Source organism: Tursiops truncatus, chromosome 2 (genome assembly GCF_011762595.2).
Source record: "Tursiops truncatus isolate mTurTru1 chromosome 2, mTurTru1.mat.Y, whole genome shotgun sequence".
NCBI classification, from domain to species: domain Eukaryota; kingdom Metazoa; phylum Chordata; class Mammalia; order Artiodactyla; family Delphinidae; genus Tursiops; species Tursiops truncatus.
In genome coordinates, this window is record NC_047035.1 from 2,032,050 (window position 1) to 2,045,619 (window position 13,570).

Sequence of the window (13,570 nt, forward strand, 5' to 3'; positions counted from 1 at the left end):
GATAAGTGCTTTTTTCCCCCATTTGCTAATTTTTGCCATAAAAGTTAATTTAAACATTAAATTAATTAAAATTAATTTAAGAATTAACAGGAGTAAATATTAAATTATTCACATGACTTTCCCCCCTTCACTTACAAGTGGTGAGAGGGAGAGTTGGTATCTCACAGGTTTTTTGACCTCTGTTATTGCAGTTTATGATTATTTCACACTTTCAGCCTCCTCCTCAGGATCCTAAGTTAGTCACGTAATGCACTGAAACACGTAAGGGGACCTGCTGTTGAAAGGGATTGCTTTTGATAAATATCACATGGATGAAATCTCTAGATTTTAAGAATAAATGAAACCATGAAAGGATCATAAAAATTCTGGGAAATATATATATATATATTTATATAGTATCTATATATGTGTATATATACACATATATGTATATGGAGAGAGAAAGAAAAACAGAAAAATAAGAACAAGACCTAAGTGGGGAGTTCTCTGGTGGCCTAGTGGTTAGGATTCCAGGCTTTCACTGCCACAGCCTGGGTTCAGTCCCTGGTTGGGGAACTGAGATCCTGCAAGCTGCACGGTGTGGCCAAAAAAAAAAAAAAAAAGGAACAAGGCCTAAGTGTAACTAACTCTAAACCATAATAGAAAAGACAAACCGAATTATTAAAATAAAAAACCAAAAAAAACCCTCTTTGCATGGCAGTAACCACATTAAAGCAAGGTCAAAAGACAAATTATAAACTGGGAAACAGCATGTATAGCTCATATTGCAAAGGGCTAATTTCCTTTACGTAAAATGATAAGAAGAAAAACAGTAAAAAAAAAAAAAACAGACAAAATATACAAACCCGATGTTCACAGAAAAGGAAATATTCATGACCCAGAAATATATGCAAAGAAGTTCAGCCTTACTCCTAATAAAAGAAATGTAGGAAAAACACTGAGATACTGTAGTTCACCTGTCACGTGGCCAAGATTAGAACATTTAATAACACAGTGTTGGCAAGAATGCTGAAAAACAGGCAGTCTTCCACATTGTTGGCAGCTTCTGTAGAGGGCAGTTTGGTGGTATCTGTTAAGCTTACAAAAGCATGAAACCTTTCACCCAGCAATCTCACTTTTGAGAATTTATCCTGAAGCTGTGTCTGCACACATACAAAATGACATATACATAGTGTAAGTCATGGGCACTGCTGGTAGGAGCAGCCTTCAATGCCTCCAGGGGCGTCGGCTGAAGAAACCGGAGTACATCTGCTCTGTGCCCTGTCCCAAACCACTTCCTGCACTTGTCACTTGAATAAGCACAGTGTACACACATGCTGCCTCCTGTGTAACAGAGATGAAAGAGTAATCACGTATTCTGTGTTGGCTTGTGTGTATGAAATACCTTTGGAACGATAAGTAAGAAACTGGCAACATGGCTAGCCTGGGGGGAAGGCTGCTGGGTAGGGGAAGGAGGGAGGGAAAATTGGTCATTTATATCTTTTGGTTCCTTTTGAATTTTTTAAAAAAATTTATTTTATTTATTTTTGGCTGTGTGGGTCTTCGTTGTGGCCCGCGGGCTTCTCATTGAGGTGGCTTCTCTTGTTGCACAGCATGGGCTCTAGGCACGCGGACTTCAGTAGTTGTGGTGTGCAGGCTCAATAGTTGTGGCTCGTGGGCTGTAGAGCGCAGGCTTAGTAGTCGTGGTGCACGGGCCTAGTTGCTCTGCGGCATGTGGGACCTTCCTGGACCAGGGCTCGAACCCATGTCCCCTGCATTGGCAGGCAGATTCTCAACCACTGCACCACCAGAGAAGCCTGTTTCCTTTTGAATTTTGAATGATAGGAATATACTACTTTTTAAAAAAAATTTTATTGGAGTATAGTACATTTACAATGTTGTGTTAGTTTCAGGTATACAGCAAAATGAATCTATTATACATATACATATATCCACTCTTTTTTAGATTCTTTTCTCAAATAGGCCATTACAGAGTACTGAGTAGAGTTCCCTGTGCTGTACAGTAGATCCTTATTAGTTATCTGTTTTATATATAGCAGTGTGTATATGTCAATACCAATTTCCCATAAACTACTTATTTTTTAATTAAAATTTAAAATAAGGGAATCTTTTTTTTGGAAAGCATATACACTGTACAGTTAAGAAAGAAACCTTTGTTATTTAACGGTGATTATGGATTACTTCTGGTATTTAAAAAAAAACAATGAAAGGACATCCTTTTGTAAAAAGAAGATTCCTTTATTACAAGTTATCCCTCTTTATTTATTTTTTGCTGAGCCACATGGCTTATGGGATCTGAGTTCCCCGACCAGGGATTGAACCCACGTCTTCTGCATTGGAAGCACAGAGTCTTAAGCACTGGACCGCCAGGGTAGTCCCTAGCTGTATTTTTTTTTAATACCTATTTATTTTTTTGGCTACTTCAGGTCTTTGTTGCAGCGCATGGGTTCCTCGTTGTAGTGCGCGGGCTTCTCTCTAGTGGTATGCAGGTTTTTCTGTGTCTGGTTGTGGTGCACGGGCTCCAGGGCGCATGGGCTCTGTAGTTTGTGGCATGCGGGCTCTCTCGTTGAGGTGCGCAAGCTCAGTAGTTGTGGCGCGTGGGCTTAGTTGCCCCATGGTGTGTGGGATCTTAGTTCCTTGACCAGGGATCGAACCTGCGTCCCTTGCATTAGAAGGCGGATTCTTTACCCCTGGACCACCAAGGAAGTCCCTGTATTTTTAATTAAAGGATATTTTGCCCCTAGGATGAGCTACTGTCTGCTTTAAAATCATCTTCCCATAGCTGTAAATATCATGCTGTTTTTCACAATGCATCATTACTTCTGTTTTTTTTGTTTGTTTTTTTTTTTTGCGGTACGCGGGCCTCTCACTGTTGTGGCCTCTCCCACCACAGAGCACAGGCTCCGGATGCGCAGGCTCAGCGGCCATGGCTCATGGGCCCAGCTGCTCCATGGCACGTGGGATCCTCCCGGACCGGGGCACGAACCTGCGTCCCCTGCGTCGGCAGGCGGACCCCCAACCACTGCACCACCAGGGAAGCCCTACTTCTCGTTTTTATTCCACTGGGTGCTGGCCATCTGGAGTCAGGAGACCAAGACTCCAGGCCTAGCTCTTCATCCATTTCTACCTTAGAAAAGGGCCCTGCCTCTCTGGACGGACTCCTCCTGAGGAGGATTAGACTAGCTGGCAGTTAAAGTGCTGTTCTAGTGCTAAGAACTTACTTTAACTCTCTACCTGAGTGCTCCAAATATTTATACCCTATAGTTAAATGAGAAGTTTTATATTTTACTTTAATCATTATAATATATGTACATAACCCTTACTGTCCCAGGATGGTGGAATGGGGGGAAGGTCTTATATTGTTCTCACTCTGTAAAGTCTGGAAGCGTTAGGGATACTTGAGAGAACTGTCTAGAGTTACAAGGAATGGGACAGCACTGACCTTCCAGTTGACCTTCATTGTCACACCGGATGCTGCTCAGTCTCGTTGTGCTGACGTGGCAAGTACACCTGAGACAGTGGAAGAGCTGGATGCTGAGCTGTTTGAGGTTAGGGAGACAATGCGTCCCAGGGGGATGGGGCTCGAGACGAGGGCCTTGAAGAGGGAGTCGGACCTGGAGGGGAGAGTAGAGAGCTGCTGCACTGAAGGCAGGAGACCAGGATGAAGGAGGCTCCGAGGGGAGTGGTGCCAGGGAGTACACCTTTCTCGACCCGGGCTGGTATGGAGGATTGGTCAGGATTGGAAGAACCAAATTCATCACACGACTCTCATCACTTTTCACGACTTTCAGCAAAGTCCCTGCTTCCCTATTTAATACTCCTCAGCTTAGCTTTGATGGCATTTGTAATGGGACCCTGCTCATCTCCTCAACCTCACTGTCTCTTCTTTCTCTCTTCCACCATATTCTTAGTTGCATATTCATTCCCTGTCGTGCCCTAACTCAGAATTCCATCTTCCTCCAGCTGTGATGCTCCACCCTCTTCCCTTTTTCCTCTGCCTGTGCTTCTGCATGTTCTGCCTCTCTCTCAGAGCTCAAGAAGAAAGGTGGCAGGTAGAACAGCTCTCATTGGGTGCTGTGTTCCGTTTTATTTCTGTTCACTGAACTTCTCCTCCAGCTTTTTTTTTTTTTTTTTTTTTTTTTTTTTTTTTTTTGCGGTACCCGGGCCTCTCACTGTTGTGGCCTCTCCCATTGCGGAGCACAGGCTCCGGACGTGCAGGCTCAGCGGCCATGGCTCACAGGCCCAGCCGCTCCGCGGCATGTGGGATCTTCCCGGACTGGGGAACGAACCTGTGTCCCCTGCATCGGCAGGCGGACTCTCAACCACTGCGCCACCAGGGAAGCCCTCCAGCTTATATTCTAAGCAGCCAGAGGTGAAGATCCAAGACTCATGTTTCCTCTCTGCTCCCCACAGAGCTGAGGACAAGCCAGTTGTCAGTGATATATATTGTTTAAAAGGAGTTACATTTGAGTATTTATTGCCTGTAGAACTATAAGATATAACAAGAAGTAAAGGACAACCCTGACTTAAAACAGTAGGAATTCTCTATATGGAAGCTAGAGGAGAGTGTGGAGGACATTTCCTTCAATCACCTTGTATACCTGGGGGAACAGAAGCTTAATGTGTAAAGTAACTCGGTGCAGGTCATGTGCAGAGTGTAAGCTAGAATCCGGGGGCTGGTGTGATGGAGTTTGGAGCGAGGCCTCCTGGGTTCAGCACCGGCCCTGCTGCTTACTCAGTTTGGACCTTGGGCACGTGACTTCCATCCCTGTGGCTCCGTTTCCTTACGTGCGGGTGCATTGGCTTGTGGTGGCAGTTAATGAGGCGTCCTGGCGCAGTGCTCACTAAGTGTCAGCTCTTACTATTACTTTCTGACTCCAGAATGCAAGACCATCAAGTTTCTTCTTTACCATCAAAGATTAAGTGGCACTTGATATAATTCCAATGTTGCGTGTTCTATAGTATTCTAATTTGATGGCTTGCTGTTTGCAAGAGGCAGCAATGATAGAATATTAAATTAACCCGAGTACCTTATTTCTTAAAAGTACTAATAACTAAGAATTTAATTTACCCTGTAAACTGATAGATGCTGTAGTCTAGGATGTGTGTATGCCTAATTTCTGCTAATAGGAAATATAATAGCTGTGATGAAATGGCTATTGTATATTCGACTGTGTTCAGTGGCATACTCTGTCATTCCCATTTGTTTAACCTCATTTTTCATTATCACCTCCCTAAAGGCCCTTTACTGGATATAGTATTCTTACTTGCCCCTGTCTTCCCCCTATCAGATGTACTGTATATCTGTTTATGTACCCAGTAGCTTTGCTTTATACATAAGAAGAGTAAGATTTTTTTTTTAATAAATTTATTTATTTATTTTTGGCTGCGTAGGGTCTTCGTTGCTGTGCACAGGCTTTCTCTAGTTGCGGCGAGCAGGGGCTACTCTTCGTTGCAGTGCACAGGCTTCTCATTGCAGTGGCTTCTCTTGTTGCGGAGCACGGGCTCTAGGCACATGGGCTTCAGTAGTTGTGGCACGCGGGCTCAGTAGTTGGGGCTCGCGGACTCTAGAGCGCAGGCCCAGTAGCTGTGGCGCACGGGCTTAGTTGCTCCGCCGCATGTGGGATCTTCCCGGAGCAGGGCTCAAACCCGTGTCCCCTGCATTGGCAGCTGGATTTGTAACCACTGTGCCACCAGGGAAGTCCAAGCTTTAATTTTTAATAACAATTAATTGTGGTAAAACAACAGAGAAGAAACTCTGAAGTCTGGCTGTGAGCAAAGAGGCACCACTGGAAGGTGTGCTTCTTCTTGGACCCTCCCCTGCGGTCAGGGGTGCTGCAGCTCCCACCCAGCCTCCAGTCTGGGGCACAGAGTCACTCTCTGCACGGGGTGCAGCTGGTCGGAGGCTCAGAGCTGACCGGGAGGTAGCCTGTTCCAGCCAGCATTTCATCCAGGACCCAAGAGGGCTCCAGGAACCGGAAGGCGAAGGCCCAGGTCTGAGGACCGTGTCCTCAGGTCACAGAGCAGAGGAGGCCCAGGCAGTGCCAGGAGTCAAGGTGAGGTTGGCAGGGGACAGGCCGCCCAGGAGGGGTGCCCCTGTGAGGCCCGAGAGCACCCCTCAGAAGAAGACCTGCCCATGGTCCCCATCTGTCACCCCTGCCCACACTCCTGTCGGCGGCCCGATCCCAGTCATCAGGCCCCTGGTCCAGATGAGTGAGCTCTGCAAGCCTGAGGCAGACCTTCAGGCCCCAGTCCAGGCCCAGGGCCCAGTGGAGGTGCAGCTGTTCGGGACTGAGGGGGAGGAGGCTGCATCCCCCTCCTCCTCCTCCTCCCTAGTCCGTGCCCGCCCCCCAACCCAGGCCGAGTCCTTGTCCCAGGAGGCACTTGGTGTGCTGATGGCTGACCTGGTGGGGTTCCTGCTCCTCAAGTATCGCGCCAAGGAGCTGACCTCCGAGGCGGAGTTGCTGAGTATGATCCTCCGGGACCATTGGGACCACTTCCCCGTGGTCTTCAGCCATGCCTGCGAGTGCATGCAGCTGTCTGTGGCATGGACGTGAAGGAGGTGGACCCCAGCAAGCACACCTATGTCCTGGTCCCCACCCTGGGCCTCACCTGGGATGCCATGTTGATCGATGCGCAGAGCATGTCCAAGGTTGGCCTCCTGGTGATGCTTCTGGCCGTGATCCTCCTGCAGGGTGAATGTGCCTCTGAGGAGGAGGTCTGGGAAGCACTGAGCGTCATGGGGGTGTATGCAGGAAGCAGCACTGCATCTATGGGGAGCCCAGGGAGCTGCTCACCAAAGTGTGGGTGCAGGAGGGCTACCTGGAGTACCAGCAGGTGCCCCACAGCAACCCGGCCCACTACGAGTTCCTGTGGGGTCCCCGGGGCCAACATGGAGACCAGCAAGTGGCAGGTCCTGGAGTATCTGCTCAGGGTCCATCGATGGGATCCCAGGTCCTTCCCATCCCTGTCTGCAGAGGCTGTGAGCATTGAGGAAGAGGGGCCCTGAGCCAGAGCAGCAGCCAGGCTCCTTCCAGGCCCACGTCCAGCAGCTTTTCTTGCAGGGCAAGAAGGGAGGCTGATCCTCCACTGTGAGTTTGAAGAGGGAGCAGCCAGCCTTCTAAGTAGTGAGGGTCTGGGAGAGTTAGGGGAACACGGTGTATAGCATCTTTGGGTTCCTGTTGTGTATGATGACATGGAATATCATCTCTATTTTCTTTAGGAATTCTTCAAATATTGTTCCTTTTAAAAGAAGGCTTAATAAGCTTTGGTATCTAAGTTTGTGAATGGCATTGATCACACACGTATTTGTGCTAATTCAGTTCAACGACAAGAGTTTCGCTATTTTGTAAAACAGATTGTAAGATTCCCATATTATTTTGTGATCCTGAACAAGATAACATGGCATTGGAATATGAATCTCTTGGAAATGAGAAAGAACTTTAGAATAAAATTGATGAGGTCAAGAAAAAGAGAAATAAAAGTAAAAGTTAATTCTAAAAAATATATACACACACACACACACACACACACACATAAACGTAAAATTTACCATCTTGACCATTTTCTAAGTGTTAGAAACTTTTTGATATAAAGCAATTTCAAAATTCTGAAATAGAATATTAGAAAAAATTTTCATTTAAACAACTTTATGTATACAGGTTGATTATAAGACATTTTTTCAACTGTACTAATTTTTGAGTTGTCCAGCCTGGTATTTTATGCTTGTGTTCAATAAATATTTGAATAAGTGAAGAAATGATAAAATATCGCTTTTCTAGTATGTCTTTTAGTAAGTTTGGCCTTCATTTCTCTAGGTGGCCATCAGACCCAAGAGCAAAGAACTCAGAGAAATGTAATAAATGTACCTGGAGAAAAACGCACTGAAAATGGGGTAAGTAATAGTGAATTAAATTGAAAAATTTTAATTGCTTTTTATAGGTACTAATGAATTGGGGTTATAATTTATTTTTAAAGAATTAATTTTGGGGTAGTGCTAACCGAAAACAATAAAACAGCCAATTATTTTACCAGCAAAACAAGTTTATTTGGGAACAGTGAAGAATTGCAATTCAGGACCCGCAGCTCTGGACAACCACATCCCAGTCCTCTAAAGCAAAAGGAAACTCTTTTTTAGAGGAGAAGGGGAAGTTGGGAGGGGCCGCTGTCAACAAAAAGTCTGTTGGAGGAACCTGGGAGTTTGAAGTATGGTGGCTTTACATTGGCTGAATTGTTGTCAGGCAAAGAGGAGATTGTTCTTCCTGCTGCTGGTGGCAGTAGAATGGTGTTACTTCCTCTGGGGATGCACAGTACATCTCTTCCTGTTGGGATCTGCACCAGTGTCTAGTGGTATGTGTGTGAGCGCTCCCCATTGTGGCTTCCCAACTCCATTTTCCTGAGGTTGCCCTTTATTTTCACAGAAGTTGTCATTTCTGTTGAATATTTCAAACATTTTTATGAAGTTATAAAGTGGCAGTCACTTGAGTGGTAATGGTTTTATCAGCCCATACCATGGCCCATGCACTGGATGGTCTCAAGCAGAGCAGTGCTCTCCATGCCCGTTACATGTTGCCGCCCACAGCATGTCCTGGAGCAGCAGCTGCATGTGTGCCTCTGTGCTCGTGACAATGGCCTGTCTCCAGGAAGCAAATGGTCTAGCCTCTAGACTAAGAGATGGACAGGCAGACTTGCTTTGTATCTTCAGTGTTGATGTCTTGATCCTTCTGTCAGGTCTTAAAAGACAAAGTGGCTGGTGGGTTGAAGTCTTCATAGGTGCCTCCAGGAAAGAGAACTTCCTTTATCATATGGTGTAGAGTTGGAGCATAGGCCTAACATTGATATAGGTGAGGAATTTTGTCTAAGTAGAAGCGTTCTTCTTTTTTCAATATTTATTTATTTTATCTGGTTGCATTGGGTCTTCGTTGCAGCAGGTGGGCTCCTTTGTGACTTGCAGGCTCCTTTGTTGTGGCACATGGGCTCCTTAGCTGTGGCATGCGTGTGGAATCTAGTTTCCTGACCAGGGATTGAACCTGGCCCCCTGCATTGGGAGCACTGAGTCTTATCCACTGCGCCACCAGGGAAGTCCTAAAGGGTTCTTTTTAAGAAATACATGTTAAAAGAATGAGCAGAAATGAATGAATGAGGGTGAATGAATGAGAGAAGGAAGAATGAGAAATTTTCACCATGGTCTTTTCTGGAAGTTTTAGTAATAAGTTTTCCAAATAATTTTCAGGCTGGAGAATTAGTTTCTTTTTCTGGCTCTGCCACTAACTAGGTGTGTAGCCTTGGGCGGGTCACCCCCTGGCATGTGCTTGGCACAGCTATACACTGGAAAAAGCACCGGCCTGGAGTGCGGAGGGCCCACGCTCAGACACGGCTTCAGAACTTTCTAACAAGCTAAGTCTGAGCAAGTTACTTTGCCTCTGTACTTTCCAACTCGCTATTATTGATTTCCGATTTTATTTGTTTTATTGGCTACCATTGTGACTTTAAATGATATACTTAAGTCTCTATTTCTTTGTATGATAAACTTTAAACCATGTCTCTGGACCTCCCTTCTTGTAAGATGAGAGTATTAGCACCCTCTCCCTTTTCTCCGTCTCCCCTTCCCTCCTGTCCTACCTTCCAGCTTTTTCAGCTGTACTTTTCTTTTTTTTTTTTTTTTTTTTTTTTTTTTTTGCGGTACGTGGGCCTCTCACTGCTGTGGCCTCTCCCGTTGCGGAGCACAGGCTCCGGACGCGCAGGCCCAGCGGCCATGGCTCACAGGCCCAGCCGCTCCGCGGCATGTGGGATCCTCCCGGACCCGTGTCCCCTGCATTGGTAGGCAGACTCCCAACCACTGCGCCACCAGGGAGGCCCTTTTTTTTTTTTTTTTAATTTATTTATTTTTGGCTGTGTTGGGTCTTTGTTGCTGTGCGCGGGCTTTCTCTAGTTGCAGCAAGTGGGGGCTACTCTTTGTTGCAGTGCGCGGGCTTCTCATTGTGGTGGCTTCTCTTGTTGCGGAGCATGGGCTCTAGGCGTGCAGGCTTCAGTAGTTGTGGCACGTGGGCTCAGTAGTTGTGGCTCGCGGGCTCTAGAGAGCAGGCTCAGTAGTTGTGGTGCACGGGCTTAGTTGCTCCACGGCATGTGGGATCTTTCCAGGCCAGGCATCGAACCCATGTCCCCTGCATTGGCAGACGGATTCTTAACCACTGCGCCACCAGGGAAGCCCTCAGCTGTACTTTTATGTTGTCAATGTTGATAATATTTGTGTACTTTTATCTAAGTATAGTTAAGACTTTATACTTTGTTTATACATTGGTTATAAAGTTGAAAACTATTTAATGGTGTTTATTATTTTAGATTTTTCAGATATTAGCCACTGCAGAGCTAAATGGTATACTAGATTATATTTTCTTCTTTTTAGTTCCAATGTACTAATCCTTGTGCCACTTAAGGAGAACTATTCCTAATGTCAAGATTAAGGATTCTCCTTCCTTACCCTTCAATTTCTAAAGATCATTCCACAAATCCTCTTCTTATTCCTGCCTTCTGATATACTTGTCCACTCCAAATCTAGAGCCTTTGTGGGGTTCCGTCAGGCATATGTGCTTCAGAAAGTCATAAGAAATAAAGGCCCAGGCCCCACTGGCAGAACTTTTGATTCAGTAAGTTTGGAATGGGCCTGGAAAACTCCCTATATGACTCTGTTGCCCTACCAGGTTTGGGAACCTCCAGGTTACATGTACCCACTGTCGGAAGCATTCAGAACTTACCTGTACAACAGAATTTTGAAGATCCTTTTGAGTTCTAAGATTTCCTGACCTGAGCTTTAGGGAAGGTGAAGTAAATACATTGAGTAGGCTTTGTGTATTGAGGCGGGGTATGTGTGTATATGATAAAGGGAAGGGACTCAGGAGGAAAGGATTCCCTTCCAATAATGTAATAAGGTGAGTTTTGATGTTTTGATGTGATGGGTCTGTGATCTTTTCCAGGATGAAGTTGTTTCTTGTTAACATGGAAATGATGTTTACATTTCAAGAGCAACAAAACTGAAACCTGAAACCAAAATTAAAAATGTGTTTGTAGGGCTTCCCTGGTGGCGCAGTGGTTGAGAGTCCGCCTGCCAATGCAGGGGACATGGGTTCGTGCCCCGGTCCAGGAAGATCCCACATGCCGCGGAGCAGCTGGGCCCGTGAGCCATGGCCGCTGAGCCTGCGCGTCTGGAGCCTGTGCTCCGCAATGGGAGAGGCCACAGCAGTGAGAGGCCTGCGTACCGCCAAAAAAAAAAAAAAAATGTGTTTGTAGCCTTTACATGAGCTTATAATTAGAGGAAGGTAGAGAGCTAGCGAGGAGGTATAACTCTGGCCTAGAAGCATGACATCTAAGATGTTACTGTGTTTTATGGCACACACACCTGCCTTTTCAGCCTAATAATATATTACCTTTGTGAAGTACTTTATTGTCTACAAAGCACTTTTACATGCATTTTTTTTTTTTTTTTTTTTTTTTTTGGGTGGTACGCGGGCCTCTCACTGCTGTGGCCTCTCCCGTTGCGGAGCACAGGCTCCGGACGCGCAGGCCCAGCGGCCACGGCTCACGGGCCCAGCCACTCCGCGGCATGTGGGATCCTCCCGGACCAGGGCACGAACCCATGTCCCCTGCACCGGCAGGCGGACTCTCAACCACTTGCGCCACCAGGGAAGCCCTACGTGCATTTTTAAAGTTAATAAGATGTTAAAAATGTCCTTCTCCAAAAATGTTTTTGTGTATATCCTGGATATAGAATGGTGGCACAGTGAACCTTCTGTCTGTGGGCTACAGCAACCAGGAACAGATCCAGCAGCCTGTGGGTTGGAAGAGAAAGACAGGCTGCTGATTTGGTGTGATTCATGCCCATTAGCAGCTGCTGAGGCAGGAGGCTGCGAAAGTTCTGCTCTCCTAAAATTGCAGGTCATGAAGTCAGGTTGTCTAAGAAATAAAGGCCCACGGGCCTCCCTGGTGGTGCAGTGGTTAAGAGTCCGCCTACCTATGCAGGAGACACGGGTTCGAGCCCTGGTCCATGAAGATTCCACATGCCATGGAGCAACTAGGCCCATGCGCCACAACTACTCAGCCCACGTGCCACAACTGATGAAGCCCGTGCACCTAGAACCCGTGCACCGCAATGAAGAGTAGCCCCCACTCGCCACAACTAGAGAAGCCCGCGCACGGCAGCAAAGATCCAACACAGCCAAAAGTAGATAAATAAATAAATTTATGTATTTAAAAAAAAAAGAAAGGCCCAGATCCCATTGGCGGAACTTTTGATTCAGTAAGTGTGAGGTGGGCCTGGAAGACTCCCCATATGACTGTTGCCCTGCCAGTTTGGGAACCTCCAGGTTATATGCACACACTGTCGTAAGTATTTGGAACTTACTTTTCCAACAGAACTTTGAAGATCTTGTTTAACTTTATGGTATAAAGGCAAATTGATTTATTCTCATTGTGTATGCCTGTATCAGGGGTCCCAAGACCACCCCCGGTGTCGGTGATTTGCTTGGAGGACTCACAGCGCTCAGCATTATGGTTGTGCTCACGGCTGCAACCTCCTCCAGTCAGAGGACACAGAGCAAGAGCAACAGAGGGAAGAGGGGCACGGGGTGACATCTGAGGAAACCAGGCTCCCAAGAGTCCGCTCCCAGTGGAGTCACACAGAATGCACTTAATTCTTCCAACCGCTAATCATGACACGTGTGAAATGTCTGCCGGGGAAGCTCGTCAGAGCCCCGAGCCCTGGGGTTTTATTGGGAGCTGCTCATGTGGGCAGCCTCTGTCTAGCAAGCACCAAAACTCCAGACTCCCAGAAGGAAAGCAAGCATTTTACTTAGGTGTCCTGAAAGTATCTATACTTCTTTGCTGTTTTCTCAGCCAGTCAGGCTAAATCTGAGTCCGTTTGTGCTCTCTTCCTCTACATCCACTAAGTTGCCAAGGCCAGTTGATCCTACCCCCACCCCCCATATTTTCTTCTAAGAGCTTTATAGTTGTAGCTCTTATATTTAGGTCTGTGGTCCATTTTGAGTTAATTTTTGTGTATGGTATGAAGTAGGGGGGCCAAGTTTATTCTTTTGCATGTAAATATCCAATTACCCCAGCACCATTTGGTGCAAAGACTATCCTTTCCCCATTGAATTGTCTTGGCACCTTTGTCAAATCAATCGACTGTATATGTGTTTGTTTGTTTCTGGAAGCATTTATTATTAATATGGTCACTTAGTCTCCTTGTTTTCCATATGGTACCCAGGACTCAGCTGGGACTGTCATCTCCCAGGCCAGATAACGTTTCAATTGTCTAGAGAATAAACTTCTAGACTTCCGCCAGGGTAAGAGAGAGGCAGTCACCTAGATCATAGAGTTGGGGAGGAGATCTAGGGATTTGAGTGCTTCTTAAATATCTTTCACTCAGTTTGCTTTATTTTAGGTGCCTTACATTTCATCCCCCTTTCCAGAGGTACATAGTTTTGCCAATTCCTGAGCCCTTTGAAGGTTCTGTGATATAACTGGTTTCTTCATCCAGTTTCACCTCTTCTCTCTTGAGGTTTGTCTCAGATCT

At 46.1% G+C, this 13,570-nt stretch overlaps 1 protein-coding gene and 1 pseudogene across 3 annotated transcripts in view; both read left to right on the forward strand.

Annotated features, from left to right (window-relative positions):
- The window catches only part of PPP1R13B (protein phosphatase 1 regulatory subunit 13B), a 75,478-nt gene that overhangs the window by 37,049 nt on the left and 24,859 nt on the right, over positions 1–13,570 (forward strand). For all 3 annotated transcript variants that reach the window (XM_033850553.2, XM_033850554.2, XM_033850555.2), the window contains exon 4: positions 7,818–7,894. In XM_033850553.2, coding sequence (XP_033706444.1) covers positions 7,818–7,894 — 77 coding nt within the window. The remainder of the gene's footprint in view (positions 1–7,817; positions 7,895–13,570) is intronic.
- On the forward strand, positions 4–7,797 carry LOC117311001 (melanoma-associated antigen 10-like; annotated as a pseudogene).